The sequence below is a fragment of the Maylandia zebra genome, linkage group LG8 (genome assembly GCF_041146795.1).
Source record: "Maylandia zebra isolate NMK-2024a linkage group LG8, Mzebra_GT3a, whole genome shotgun sequence".
NCBI classification, from domain to species: Eukaryota; Metazoa; Chordata; class Actinopteri; order Cichliformes; family Cichlidae; genus Maylandia; species Maylandia zebra.
In genome coordinates this window covers 11,912,939-11,927,599 of record NC_135174.1, presented here as the reverse complement: position 1 = coordinate 11,927,599, position 14,661 = coordinate 11,912,939, and the positions used below count along the sequence as shown (strand labels likewise).

The following is a 14,661-nucleotide window of genomic DNA, read 5'->3' as shown; positions in this document are numbered from 1 at the left end:
TTCTGCCTCTGGAGACGTGACATGAATGAATTACAAAAGTTATTAAAAACAATTTCATTACAATAAAAAAAATGCACAGTAACATAAAAAAGGCAACACCACACGATGAAAAAAAAAAAGAGCTTGTGCACTGTTTTCAGCCCTTCCCTCTTTACTCACAGAGTCAATACAACCTCTTTAGTGGCTACAGTTGCACAACAGAACACAGTACCTGCAGGCTCTCAGGTAACACAGACTGGAGCAGTAAAGCAACACTTAGTCTCATCAGAGACTGTTTAATAACAGGCTTATAACAGCAGTCTATCATTACAGGTTTACCTTAACGGGGGCCACAGAGGCCTAGAAACAATCCAAGAGAAGGCTTACTGTCTTTTAAAAATACAAAGCTCAGTGACAGTGAGAAAACAAATTCATTAAAACAGTCAATTTAACGCAACTTGTTACTATATACAATTTATATGTACCTATGTATACTGGATCGTAAAGTCTCCACAAAGACATCATCCTACTAAACTAATCCAGTGTTGTGACTCCCTGTATGACATTCTTTAGATATGTATGTTAATGTATTAGCCTAAGATGATGTAATAAATAATACTCCCTGACTAAATCAACACACAGCTATTGCTTTTCAACTTGTTACAAACCTGCTTTCGGCGTACACTGCTGTGGAATTCAATGCAGGAAATTACAGTGCATCCGCTGGGGCTGTTTATGCATTTGAGGCTAGCGCCAAAACCATTCCAACGCAAAGTCAGGGTACATTTGATGTGAACATTCACTCATAAGAGAGCGGCTGCTGGTCATTATGTTCTAAGTGTAGGGGTTGAAAATGATCTATAAATCAGCTTATCTTGAATTAAATCCCTAACAGAGTCACTGACTCCTGACCACAAAGTGATAGAAGCAGAAAGGACATTTACAATCACAGATTAGATATATACACTCAGATTAGATATGGAAATAGGCACGGTGTGAAACAGCACAACAAATGACCAGCAACATTTCTCAGAAATTTTAAGGAAAAAAAAGATATAAAAAAATACACATACAGAAAAAAAAATTCAGTACATTAGCTCCTACAACACAATCAAAACCAGTTACTTTTGTATGCGACACAGCTTCTAATGTACAAAGTACATGCACATTCACAAGCGCTTAACAAGTTACAATCTCTGGAACAAAATGTTCAGTGTATTGCACAAAAAAAAGAGTCTATAAAAAATAAAACCATTAAAAAAAATGAATGCACTATCCACAGTTGGTCCATGTTGGTCCACGTGGCTCAGTCTAGCCCAGGGTTTTTTGGCCTCTTGACACTGAGCAGTTCAGGGTTTAAAACAAAGGCCTCAGTAGTAGTAATGCTGCATCTCTGTCCAACTTGTGATCCAATACTTTTTCTGTGGCTCCTCGGGCTGAAACCCCAGATTGAACTGATAACGCTCAGCCCTGCGAATTTTCACTCCCTGGTGTTTTGGCATTATTCTGTAGTAGATGGCTCGCTTGAAGAAGCCAAGCTAGCAGGAAAAAAAAAGAAAGGAAGAAGGTGACATTAAAAAGTTTGAGAGCTGAGTTTTTTAATGGCTTAAGAAGAAGATTTAGGATTTAGAAGCTGAGTAGATTCACGCTGACAGAGACAGAAATACGCACTACCCTGCTGATTAAGGGAGGATTCACATATGTGTGTTCCTTTAAGGTATATCCTCTTATACAGATACCTCGGAAGTCAGATGTCAATCCTTGGGAGTGATGTCACTTCCAAGGTGACTGCATTCCAGTTGTAAAGTTGGAAAAGCACGTAAAAAATGTTTTTGTTCTGCTTCTTAGCAGTAGAGCCATTCATTCATTTATTTAACCAGTCATAAATACACAACGGTGGCAGCAGAGATCAAATGTTTTACATTTTTGCTACTGTTTTTCTTCACTGCCACCATCTTGTCAAGTTAGGGTTGGCTACTTTGGTGTGTGTTCCAGATGAAAATTCTAACTGGGAACTCTGAAATTCCGTCTTCCAACTTAATCTGGAATGCACTAAGAGTTGCTGGTGCAATCATCGATGTGGCATCAACCAATCAGTCTTAATAACATTATTATTTTTATTATTATAACATTATTTTTCTCAAGTATTCAGCAAAAGCAGCGCAAGGAAAGCCAGGCAGTGTATATATGTATATGTGAATCCTCCCCAAGATGGAAAAGAAGCAGTGAAAAAAAGTTAGCCATACAGAGATCAACAGTGCAGTGTTAGCCTGCAAGGAAAGCAGTCGAAGTGGTTAGTTGAATCACATCCCAAGCTCGGTGCTGTCACTGACAGCATCTACAGAAAAATCCTTTCAAAGGGGTGTTTTTACCCAAAAGCCCCAATGGTGTATGCTGTTGGGAGACATGGGGCCTCAGTAGTCCTCAGTTAGCCTCTCTGTCTCAGAGGGCTGGATCTTCATCTCAGCCTTCTGGGCCTTGGCCTCATACATCTCCCTCCTGCTGGCTCTCTGGAAGAAGCCACACTGGAGGAAGGCGCATGAATTCTGGGGTTAGACTAAGGTGTCAAAACAGAGGTTAAAGCTCAATAAAACACAATCTCACCTTCCATAGTATAAGAATGATGATTCCTAGCAGTGCAATTCCTGCTACAGCTGCAGAGATGATGATCCACAGGGGAAGCTCATAGGGCGTCTCCACCCTTTCCTCTGGTTCTATTTGTACTTTGAACTACAAGAAAAGTGAAGAACGTAATATATTATCATATCATAAGCATCATTTTAATTCCTGCCATCATCATCACATACCAAGGCCGTCTGACTCTCCATCTTGATGTTTGATTGATTATTAATAAGCTTCAGTGTGGCTTGGCCTTTAACTTCAACTACAAATGCATCAGAATAGTCCTGTAGGCACACACAGACACAACATCAGAACATTTTCCCAAATGTCAGGGCATAAACAGTAAAATAGGATTGTTATTTCAATCTGCACTTATTTATATTTGGTCATATAGCTCTTTTCTAGAATAAACTCCTTCCACATGTGTACAAGGAAAGCATGAGTGGGTAGGAAGCACCTTCCTGCCCTTCTATTTGCACACATGGAAATCCTGAGGCACGGACATGCCAGAGAAGAACACAGACAGCAGATATCACAGTGATCAAGAGAGACACAGCATGAATAGAAGACAACGTGTTTAAGTGTGAAGAAGCTTACACAGCACCTTGCCAAGTGAGTTTTTGGCCTACCAGATCTAACAGCACACTTGATATATAATTAAAAAATCTCCATGAATCTACAATATATATTAGCTGGGGAGCTCACCTCTAACATTGTACTATTCCACAACCGGGATCGGACATAAATCGTGGCTGAATTCGAAACATTGAGCAGCGGGCAGGTAAACGTCACACACTTTGCTGTCCCCTTGGAGCAATCCTTTAACAGGCCATAAGAAAGAAACTCTATTAGAGAGTGAACAGATACTGACAGTTAAGACTAGATTTAAAAAGAAAAATCCTATTATCTACAATGGATGACTCAATTTGTATATTAAATGTTAATGCTACTGACGTTGGTATTTGCCACAGTGTGAGGTTGTCAGTCCAATTATTTTGAAAGATATTAAATTCTGTACACAAGACTCCTCACATACAAATGTCACACATATACGCATGATTATGTTAAGGGAATATAAAGCTAGGACTTACCAACTGGTACCTCTTTTTGGGAGTAGAAGACAGTGTGACTGCTGCCTGTGGCTCAATAATATTTGAATGGGTCACGTCATTCTCACCTTTAACTCTAATCTGTCGCTTAGTACGCTTAGGTCTTCTCTCTGACAACTGCAAGATGGGAGAAAAAAAAGAAGAAAGAAAAAGGAAGAAAAAAGAGGAAACAGAGGAGACAGAGACATTACATCAGAGGGTTAATTACTGGTTTGATAAAGACATTATTACATTTTTCTCAGAATAGCATTGTCATTTCAGCTGTCTATATATAGGCTGCATACACTATGGCTTTCTATTTTGGGGCTTTGTGAGGTCTGTGTGTGGCGACAGATGTTTTTTTCCAAAATGTATTTCTGAACAGTGGTTTGGCATTAAGACCATTTTCACACCACTTTTCTAAAATTGACATTTATTCACACTGCGCTGACTTGAGTTTATGCTGACATCGGCTTGAGCAACACTCGTAACAAGTTGATGACCCACCTAGCTTAATGAATTCATGCTAATGAATTTCTCAAAGGTTGATATTTGAGAAATTGTATTTAGAGGTAAGGTTCATGGGTTTAAAATATATCTCACAGTTTATGGTTCAGTACCTGATGTTTGTTTAAAAAATGTAATGATAAGCCTTGGCTGTACTTTCTGTTTAGTGCTAATGAGTAAAAGCTAGCATGCTAATGTGCTAAATAAAGATGGTAAGTGAATTAAACATAAGCACTTTAGCTTATTTGGATGCTGATGGAATTTAACTCAGAGTATATGTCATATATTTACCTTTAAACTGCTGTTTAATTCTCTGCGTCTTTTGACACTGCCAAAGAGACTATGGAGTCCTCCTTGTTTAGATACCGCAGTCGTTGGTCAAACTATTCTTGACACTGTCACTTCTGTTCTAAACTGAAACCTAAACAATGGCTGAATGAAACTGTTCGCAGTGTCAGATGAGACCGCAGGAAAACAGAACATCAATAGCAAAAGGTAAAGTACAACTGTTTTTTGATATTCTTAAGGAAAACTTCACGTTGTTATCAAAGACCTGTAAAAGCTGAAAAAAACCAAGCAGATAATATTTTTAACAACTGTCACAGACGCTTAGTGAAATTAACTCTTTGATTAAAATCCCTCAACTTACTTAACTCATGACATGTTTCAACGAGGTACATCGTTTTTTTTTGGGGTTTTTTCAGTTTCAGTGATTGCTATGTGGAGTTCCCCAAGGTTCGATTCTGGGGCCAGGCTTGTTTTTTTACCTTTACAATTTACCCCTAGGATCCATTTTAAAAAGACATGGCAGTTCTTTACACTTTTATATTGATGATCATCAAATTTACCTACCCTAAAAAGGTCTTTAAAAAACACAGAGTGTTTCAGGGACATCAAACCCCTTGATGGCTCTATATTTTTAAATATTCAATGACAGAAAAACTGAGGTTGTGATACTTAAACCCAGTGATGCTGGCATTGCCTCAAAATTGGGCTCTGTGGAACCTTATATTAAACCCACTGTAATCAACTTTGGAGTTCAAGTGAACTGTGATTTTAAACTGGATAAACATATATCCATAAATATACAGCTTTATCCATCGTCAGATCACTTAGTGATTTTGAGAGTTATAGAAGTGTTTATTTGTATGTAAAGCGTATATATTTTAATTATGTTCTTACTGTGTGAAATTAATATTTTTGGTCAGTTTTTTAATGTGCTTTATAAATAAGGTTGCATCAGACTGAACTGGATTGAAAGTACAGCTAGCCTCTCTGTATGGCTTCACAGAGAGGCTAGCACAGATGTTGACTCATTTTTATGTGACGCTCAAGTTTTTGAATGTCTTAAAAGTTTGATTTGTGTATTTTTTGTTGCTGTTAAGTTTTTGTTTTTGGTCTTACTCTGGGTCATCTTCACAGATATCACACGTTTCAAAAAGTGTTAAAAAGAACCTTACAGTTAGGTTAAGCATGTTGACCACATTCCCAGGAGGTTTACACTCCGTTTCAGAATCCCCCTGAACAACAAGCTTCGTCAGGTACAGCAACCACTTGCCGTTTGCTACCTCACAGGGCCACTCAAACTCCACAGCCAGGGTTGCTATGTCTTGCAGCGATTGTCCCATTGTGTTCATCTAGAGGTGGAAGCAGTCAGAAACATTAAAAATAGAAGTGAAATACATCAGATGGTATGAAATAACAACATGGTGACTGTAACTCCTAAACAGTATCCACCCCTGCTCACACTTAAACCACAAACCATGGCTGACACAACAATCCACAGCCGACGCAATATTAAACTTCTGAAGTGCTGGCTTCAAAGACAGGGTGGGGATGATGGAAATGTGGGTGAGTAACACACATTATAGATACAATGTACAATCTCTGAGTGGTGAAGATGACTCACAGTAAAGGTGAACTCCACCAGACTGCCCACGTCACTTGTGTTGACCATGGCTGACTCGCCCATCACTGTCCCACCAAACTTTACTGTTTCCACCTGTGACTTTTCACTGGATAAGCTAAAAGACAGATATGTTTCACACAGTGTAAGTAAACAAACTGTAAGGAGGGTAATATGATGCGCTGACCATTTTATTTATCTACCCTTCATGTACAACAGGGGTTCTCAGATTTTTTGATGACCGAGTACCGATTTAGGGAGATGGTTGATGGAAGGAAGGAAAGAACCCTCCCCCAAAAAACCACATAAAAAAACCTAAAAGTCCTCTAGGGGCACGGGAGACATGCCTAACCTAACAGATGTATAAGAAATATAGTAAATGCAATGCATATACTTCCCATGATGCCTGTGATTACTCTCAGTAATCAGGTGGTTTATGTGCTAAATACCTGCATTACTTTGAATTTGAAATACAGTATGTCATGAAACATTTGCGATTGGGACTTACAAGCTGAAGACTGGATTAATGGTGTTTTCAATCAGCAAGGCCATAGGAACAGGCGTTAGGTCACTCTGCTCACTAAGACTGGAGAAATTACAACAGTGTGCATTATCTTAAAACAGCTTAAGAATTTAAACTTCATTAAAAAAATGCAAAAAGCAGAAAATGAACTTAATTATTATACACAACAGTATTATATTGACTTGTTTTCCCTGTTTAGTATTAAGCAAGAACAAAATACAATGTGCAACCAACATTATAAAGTCCTTACGTTGACAACAGCAGCTGACACTCAATCTTTCGTGTGTGTAGGGTGATTCCTGATGTCTCAAACTTGAGCAGGAAAGACACCTATTAATAAAGCAATGCAAGCACATGAGAACTGTTGCAAACCCAACTGTCCAGTAGAAAAAGATAAAAATAATTGTCACCTGTTCAAACCTACCTTTTCGTTTCTGCTAATTGGATTCCCCACCTCACAAATGACTGTATCAAGAAGAGTGCACTCAACTTTGTTATTCTAAACACAGAAGAAATAAACAGAATTAGTTTTAATTTTTAAGGAACTGACATGACCAGCGATGTGGCTAAACATGACCAAACCAAACCAATACAGTGTGCATCTTGTAAGAAGAGTAGCATTAAAAAACAAAGGAGATTTAAATAAAAATGGGCATCTTCTGCCCTCCAGTGGACCTACCAAAGAACTGACACTAGCATATTTCAGCACATCAGGGATAGTGACATTGAGCACGACTCTGTGGGCGTCTTCAGCTAGCTTCCCTTCAGATTGATAGTTGGTAACGTTTACCGAGAGCCCTATTTTCTTTATGGAGCTGTTGAACTGGAGCACTTGAACTTTGTCCTGACTGTAGAGGGACAACATGTATTAGCTTTGTTATTTAATGATTATTTTGCTTGACTAACACATTCATGACATAGCAATAACAAAAACAAACAACAAATATGGCTAACGATGGCTAAAGTGCTAAAATGGACCTTTCCAATGGGAGTCCATAAGCAAGGGGGAACCCTCACAATTTCACACATTTCACATTTCACTTTGTTTTCTTTGTGCTAAGCTAATGGTAAGCTGGTACTGGTGGTAGCTTCATATGCATTATATATATACATGAGCACTGCAACAATCTTCTAACCTAACTGAGCAAGCTAACTAGTGTATTTTAACCTTTAAAAGTCAGCTTTGTGTCTATACATGAATGACTCAAAGGATGCTTGGTTGCTCACTATATAAATTTACCTGGGATAAGGCTTTTCTTCATTTTCTTCAACAAACTTTGCTGTTAGTTGCAGGTTACTGGTACATTTGTTGTCTGAGCCACACGCCTTTTGAAAGTGAATCTGCAGGAAATAGAATAAGCAACATCATATCAAATCTTACAAGGGGACACTGGACCGTACCATTTCTTTACCATCTCCAAGTTACTGAAAAGGAAACTTGTAAATGAAGTGCATGCAAGACTCCATACCTCAGTCCTTCGGCTGGATTTCTGCTCTGGGCTCAAAATTGGGAAGAAGTCCAGGTTCTGTGGGGCTCGTCTGGCTCTAGGTATTGGTTCGTATAGTGAGAAGTTGAGGAAAAAGACCACTGGTTCCAGTTTGTCCCTCACAGGTTCCTGTGAATTAATTAAAGAGTTTCTTTTTGCTTGTCTCAATAAGCACAGGACTATCAGGTAGCCGCAGTTTATTTGTTCTCTCCAGTCACTCAGCAAGATGATCATTTGCAAATAACACAAACACAGTCAATACAACATCTGCAATAGTTGCGTTGCGCACTTACAACTACAAACAGCTTGAGAGTTTCACACGCAGTTTTGGAAGATGTCATGGTCAGGTTGCCAGTGTAAGTGTTGATGTCATTCTGAAAACGAACACGAGAGCTTCCTCTTCTCTCCCTGTCGGCCTCTACTATATACGTCACCACTTTACAGAGTGAAAACAAACAGAAAAGATTAAAGCAAGCTCATGCAGTAAATATATATATATATTTTTTTCCTTACAATACAAAGAATTTCCATGGTGATGCACTTGTTTGTAAGTTGGAAACACTGTTCATTTGAAAAAGAAAATTGAACACGGAAAAACTTACTGACAGGTTTCTTGAAATTTGTATTTCCGGTGCTTAGAGTGAAAGACATGCACAGAGTAGCTGTAATGCTGTGAAGCACAAAGAGAAAGAGAAGAAGAACTGAGACCTGATAAAACACTCAATAAGCCAGTTTCAGAATGACATAAATTTAGGAGACATCTCACCATGGTTTATCTCCAGAGCACATTTTATCGTCCACAATCTTAGGCTCGACAGTGAAGTCTTGGGTTAAGTGCACAACCGGTCGAGCTCTTATTTAAAAAGCAAAACAGAACAAAACAAATTAATTAATCATTATAATAATAATAATAATAATATGAGAAATAACTCCATGAATACTGAAAAATAATAGATGTCATAAAAATAGTTTGTCGTAACTTATGAGACAAATGTCACTGTAGAAAATTGCTATATATTATATATACACTCACTGGCCACTTTGTTAGGTACATTTGTTCAACTTCTTGTTAATACAAATAATACACAGTCACATGGTAGTGATCAGCCCACAACCTTCCAGCAGAATAACGTACTATGACACTACGTCAGAAAGCTCAACAAAGACTTCGCTGCACTCAAATGATACCGAGATCACAATAAAATTGCCCAAAGAGCACCTCTGTGTTGTGGTGGAACAGCAGGTGAGGATTTACATCATGAATGTGCAGCCGATACATCAGCAGTGTGTGTTATGCTATGATGTCAATAAGGGGGTCCAACTAACATGGAAATATCTTGTTTAACTTTGTTTTTGATTGTGTCTACCTGAGGAGGGCAATGTGATCATCCAGAGAGCCAACTAAGATATCAGGGTAACTGTTATCATCTACGTCCATCCCTCCGCTGATGGAGTAGCCGAAGGTCTGGAATTTTTCACCAAACGTCCTACCCATAATGGTCTGCAGAGGGAGTCATTGACACAGGTTTTCAGAAGAGTACTTTGAATAAAGTTTTTAAATGACCACAGAATGTCATACATTACCTGACTAGGCTCCCTTGATATTCCCTTTTTGCTTCCCATCCATATGTAGACCATTCCTGTCTGGTGGAATGGCGCTCCAACAGCAAAGTCTGGAGACATTAGCATTACAGTTAAACAAGTGCTGGAAGCATGACAAGAAAAGATGCTAGAAAAGAAAACTAGGCACTCTTTGTGTATAGGAAATATTTGTCCTCTAGGTGGCAGCAGAGAATGTTTTCAGGACTCATTTGAAACACGACAAGTTAAATACCTCGTTTGCAGCTGAAATGATTTCAAATTACAGAAATATTCCTTTAGCGTGCTTTATGCTCACACCACAGATTGATTTCACTTTTTTAAACTAGAATATTATCAGATGTAGGTCCAAAAGAGATGCTGGGTTCATGGTCACACCTTGGAATCCGTCTTGGTTGATGTCGCCAATGGCGGCCAGGGCAAGGCCAAAGGCAGAATCAGATGGGCCCTTCAAAACCATTGAGGCGGTCTTCTGGAAAAATCCATTCTCGTTCATGAAAATGTACACTGCTCCCCCCACTTCATTCTTACGGTCAAAGTAAAAGGGGGCACCCACAATCAGGTCATTCCAACTAGAATATGCAAGACAAAAATCCACATATGCATGTAAATACAAAAATACATAATTATAAACATATAAACATACATAATACTAAGTATAGCTAACCATTCAACACAAGTCACCAAAGGTATATTAACTGCATCTCAAAAGAATGTACTACCTAGAATCTTAATGACCAACTAGATTTCTAGATAGAGAAACACCTGATTTCTTCATAATTTCAAAGTGAATCCCTCATCCCTGCCACAGAAAGTCACTATTATCATCTGTGTTCAGACACACACTGCTTCACTGTTATGCACCATATGCATAAAAAAGGCAAATCACGTCCTCATCTATGTAAAAAAAAAAAATCATTGTTCATTTCCCCACAGTTACACTCTCCGGTGTAGAAACGCACCTGTCATTGTTCAGATCTGTCACTGCCAGGCTGTTTCCAAAGTAGGAACCCACTTGTTCCCCAAGGATGATCTGGTCCAACAAAAGCTTTGGTTGAGTTTTATTTGAAAAAATCACAGCACCCTTAGACTCATATCTGGGAGCCCCTGTCACAACTGTCGAGTCATCATAGCTCAGGAGCTTCTTTTCTTCGAGAACTGAATAACCTGTGAATGAAAATGCTTGAGAATCAGAGCTGCTGTTTTTGACAATTGGATGGTTATCTGACGGTAGGGAGATTGAGTGTGAATCTTACTAAGGTTCCCAATGATTTGCCATTTGAAATGTTGTAAAGACACACCAACACTTACCTATATAACTATATGCTTTCTCTAGACTTTCAAAGCGTTTGTCAGCATAGTTCCAGGGGTTTTGTAGATCTATCCGTATCACATGAGCATCTCCTTTAAAACAAAGCAGAATCACACAACAATGTTAAAATCAGCTTAATACACATTTCAAGAGTATCCAAGACATAACACAATCCAATCAAATCCAACAGACTTGCACAGCGTGCAAATAATGAGTAACCCCATTATTTCAGCAGTAGGCAAAACAGGTTAGCTTGACAGTTCCCACCTTGCCAATTGTAGCTGCCTGGAGAGCCTAAATAGACATCAGTTTCCGATATACCGCCTGAGATGCCCATGTTGCACATGCCGTCCAAGTTGTGGTCGTTGTTGGGATTGCAGACGTCATAATTTTCATCCTGCCACTGATCGTCTTGGTCAAAGGTCAGGTCATTACTCCTTACATAACATTTTCCTAACATCCGCCACTGATTCTCTGACATTACCTTCACATATCGATGTCCACATGCCTGGAGACCAGAGAAAGTATTGAAGAAGTGCAGTGTGTCATATCAGAAATTGACAGTGCTCAATTCAGTGACTAGGAAAAACAGCTTCAAGTAAACTGAAGAATCTCAAACATCAATATAATGAAACCAGTGTCGCTGCTTTTTAATTTACACAATGGAAACGGTCCTCCCTTTGAGCGGTTACACAAAATAATCATTTTCTATGAGCCAGATATCAATTTTAGCCTTCTAAAAGAAGTTTAAACAGTCAAAGATGTTTGAAACATGCTAAAATTAATTTCTTCCTGATAAAAGGGAGTTTTTCCGTCCCACGGTCACCAAGTGCCCACTCATAGGGGGGTGTCTGATTGTTGAAGTTTTCTCTGCAGGGTCTTTTCCTCTTACAATATAAAATGACTGCTGTTGTGATCTGGTGTTATTTAAAAATAAATATAAAAAATATATTTAAAAAATGCATTAATATGTAAGATAGAAAAATAAAAACATGGAGATTACACCAATTAGTGCTTGAACAAAAACTGAAACATATTGACAAAGACAGACTAGGAACAACATGCTGTTAGTTTCCCCTCACTGTAAGTAAAATGTGTTCTCCAGTATATTGTAATTGTCTAAAATGTAAAAGTAATAAAAAAAAATCTCTTGATCAAAATATAATTTCTCCCTAAACATGAGACATTATTGCATTTTCTCCCTGTGTGTATCATCCTGTCTCAGGTGTGTGTGTGTGTCTACAGTAATTAAACATCGCAACAAGTCAAAGGTGTCATCTCTTAGACTAAATAATAAAAGAAAACATCCTGTGTGTCAGCTCACCCTGCCTTGTACATAATATCACCGGTAGTAGTGACTCATAGAAAGAAAACAGGAAGTCATCTTACCAACACGCGTCCATCTGGCTGGCCCTTCTGACTGGACACTGTCACACCCAACCACATGCCCTCCACAATCTCAGAGGTAGTTGCTGTGGATGCGTCATAAAGAGGTAGGTCAATTATTAAAGCAACTGTTTTAATTTGTCATCAGGCTGGTGCTGACAGGAAGGTCATTACATACAGAGTAATTACCTTTTTTTCTGCTTTATAATGTTCCCTGTTTTACTTCTTGTTCTTTTATTTCAATAGACCGTTTACAACCAGATTTCTATTTGCCATCATACACTAATCAAATCAAACCAGCATGCAGTACAAAATCAACCATTCCAGACTATTTATTACATTAAAAGAAACATTCAGCATGGCTATGGTGATCACAGTCATCAGAACACCTACTCAAACTGTAAATGCAAACCTTCATGCAGCCTGGATCATGCCCTGACAAATATTAACCACAAAAATGTGCTGAGACTGCAGCAGCACTCATTCTAACCTCAACATGAAAAGTGATTCAGAATCCTCTTATTATACCATTTGCCCCTAGGTTTGGATGGGAGGGGGGTGGGGTCTAACATTTAATAACAGTCTGTTCATGTAAAGGTGGACAAAATAATTCCAAATGCTCCAAAGGATGCTTGATGATTTTACTGAAATGATCTGACACAGTTCTTTAGTCTTTACTGTAAAATGAGGAAGCTAGCTAGTGTTCATTTAAAGGTTATTATTTTTTGTTCCTCACATTAGTTACATCCTTTTGAGGCCCTGTGCAGGGGAAAACCAGTTTTAACACGTGAAGTTCACTGAGGGAGTACAATCCTAAATAGAGCTGAGCTGTGAGTCTCCTATGGCTGTGTGAAGTAAGCGTTGTTGAACAATCATATGAGCGATTCCTAAATTTTAGTTTAAACCCAAACTGGTTCTGAACAGTGTGCTAAGTCAGGAAGGAGGGTTTTAAAAAATATACGTACAACATGCAGTCTGGGTTTTTTTAAAATTTGCTTCTGTTGGAGATCTCTGCGTTTGTTGTTTCATTTTGCACCACCATCTGTTATGTTTGCATCAAATCTATGGAAGTGCTATACAAACTCAGTTGAGGTGCTTTTAAAGTATTGTGAAAGACGGCTCCTCGCTGGTGCACTGAATATGAAAATCTTCAGAAATGTTCAAAAGCGCTCTCACTCACCATCGATCATCAGAATACCAAATAAGTGAACATCTTTAAGAAGAATGGTGTTCAATCTCATCATTATTTTCCTTACATATATAGAAGTATTTTAAAGGAAACCCCCCTCGAGCTCGCTAAAATCTCTTAATGGAACAGTTCAGAAACAGCTACAACACTGCAACCATGCATTCCCTTCATCACATCAGTGCTTCGCAGTGATCTTACTCGAGGTAACCAGGTCCATTCTGGAGCAGTCAGTGGTGTCGGTGGTAATGGGACAGAAGTAGACGGCGCCTGTTTCATTGACTTTCGGTAGAGATTGTGCTTTTTCTTTGGGCGCACCTATAAGAAGCCTACAAAGGCACAGAGGAACACAGAAAGAACAAAAACACAGAAAAAACAAAGAGAGAAAAACAGAAAGAAAGAGACAAACAATGTATGAAATCACAATGGAAGTGTGGCACAGTGTTAGACAAAGCTATGACACTATCAGCAACGGTTTATCAGATAACCTTCGAGACACAAAAAAAGCACACCATGCAGCTTAACAAGTCAATCATTTATATTTCACCTCTTGAAATTGAGCTATTTGTATATATTACAGCTATTTATTATTTTTCTAAATGTTCTAACATATTGTATTATTTAACTAGTTCAGTCTGTTACTGTTGTTGTCTTGGAGGAACTGTAACTCACATTATTTCCTTAAGGATTATGAAAGTATTCTGATTGTGATTAAAGGCACAACTTTTATGCACAGCATTTACCCACTTAGAGTGTGTGACGTGACCTGAGATGTTAAGATTCAGGGTCTAAACACACACAAAAAAGCAGACTCATTTCACAAGAAAAGAAAGAGTGAAGCAGTCGGACCATGACCTGTGACAAGCTTGGGCAGCGTACACACACACACGCACACACCCCCATGCACGCACACACACATATATAGAGAGAAATTTGCTTCTTGGCTCTTTTTGTCCACTCATCGAGACACTCCCTGCATCTGCACCTCTTACCACACCACAGAGCTTTGAAGTAAAGAGATTACTGCTCTCTGAGGCTCTGTGCAGGAACACACCATTTACCGACA

The 14,661-nt window shown here is 38.7% G+C and overlaps 1 protein-coding gene across 1 annotated transcript in view; it reads right to left on the bottom strand.

Annotated features, from left to right (window-relative positions):
- Positions 1-1,376: 1,376 nt before the first annotated feature.
- The window catches only part of itga3b (integrin, alpha 3b), a 28,738-nt gene continuing 15,453 nt past the window's right edge, over positions 1,377-14,661 (bottom strand). Inside the window, exons 2-26 of the mRNA XM_004562388.5 lie at positions 13,797-13,924; positions 12,413-12,495; positions 11,291-11,531; positions 11,023-11,115; positions 10,674-10,878; positions 10,090-10,283; positions 9,697-9,785; positions 9,480-9,613; positions 8,879-8,965; positions 8,715-8,782; positions 8,406-8,548; positions 8,095-8,241; positions 7,866-7,966; positions 7,305-7,473; positions 7,050-7,124; positions 6,876-6,955; positions 6,611-6,688; positions 6,106-6,220; positions 5,657-5,833; positions 3,693-3,827; positions 3,307-3,420; positions 2,787-2,885; positions 2,584-2,709; positions 2,352-2,504; positions 1,377-1,517 (exon numbers count right to left, since the gene is read on the bottom strand). Coding sequence (XP_004562445.2) covers positions 2,394-2,504; positions 2,584-2,709; positions 2,787-2,885; positions 3,307-3,420; positions 3,693-3,827; positions 5,657-5,833; positions 6,106-6,220; positions 6,611-6,688; positions 6,876-6,955; positions 7,050-7,124; positions 7,305-7,473; positions 7,866-7,966; positions 8,095-8,241; positions 8,406-8,548; positions 8,715-8,782; positions 8,879-8,965; positions 9,480-9,613; positions 9,697-9,785; positions 10,090-10,283; positions 10,674-10,878; positions 11,023-11,115; positions 11,291-11,531; positions 12,413-12,495; positions 13,797-13,924 — 2,992 coding nt within the window. The 3' untranslated portion in view covers positions 1,377-1,517; positions 2,352-2,393. The remainder of the gene's footprint in view (positions 1,518-2,351; positions 2,505-2,583; positions 2,710-2,786; positions 2,886-3,306; positions 3,421-3,692; positions 3,828-5,656; positions 5,834-6,105; positions 6,221-6,610; positions 6,689-6,875; positions 6,956-7,049; positions 7,125-7,304; positions 7,474-7,865; positions 7,967-8,094; positions 8,242-8,405; positions 8,549-8,714; positions 8,783-8,878; positions 8,966-9,479; positions 9,614-9,696; positions 9,786-10,089; positions 10,284-10,673; positions 10,879-11,022; positions 11,116-11,290; positions 11,532-12,412; positions 12,496-13,796; positions 13,925-14,661) is intronic.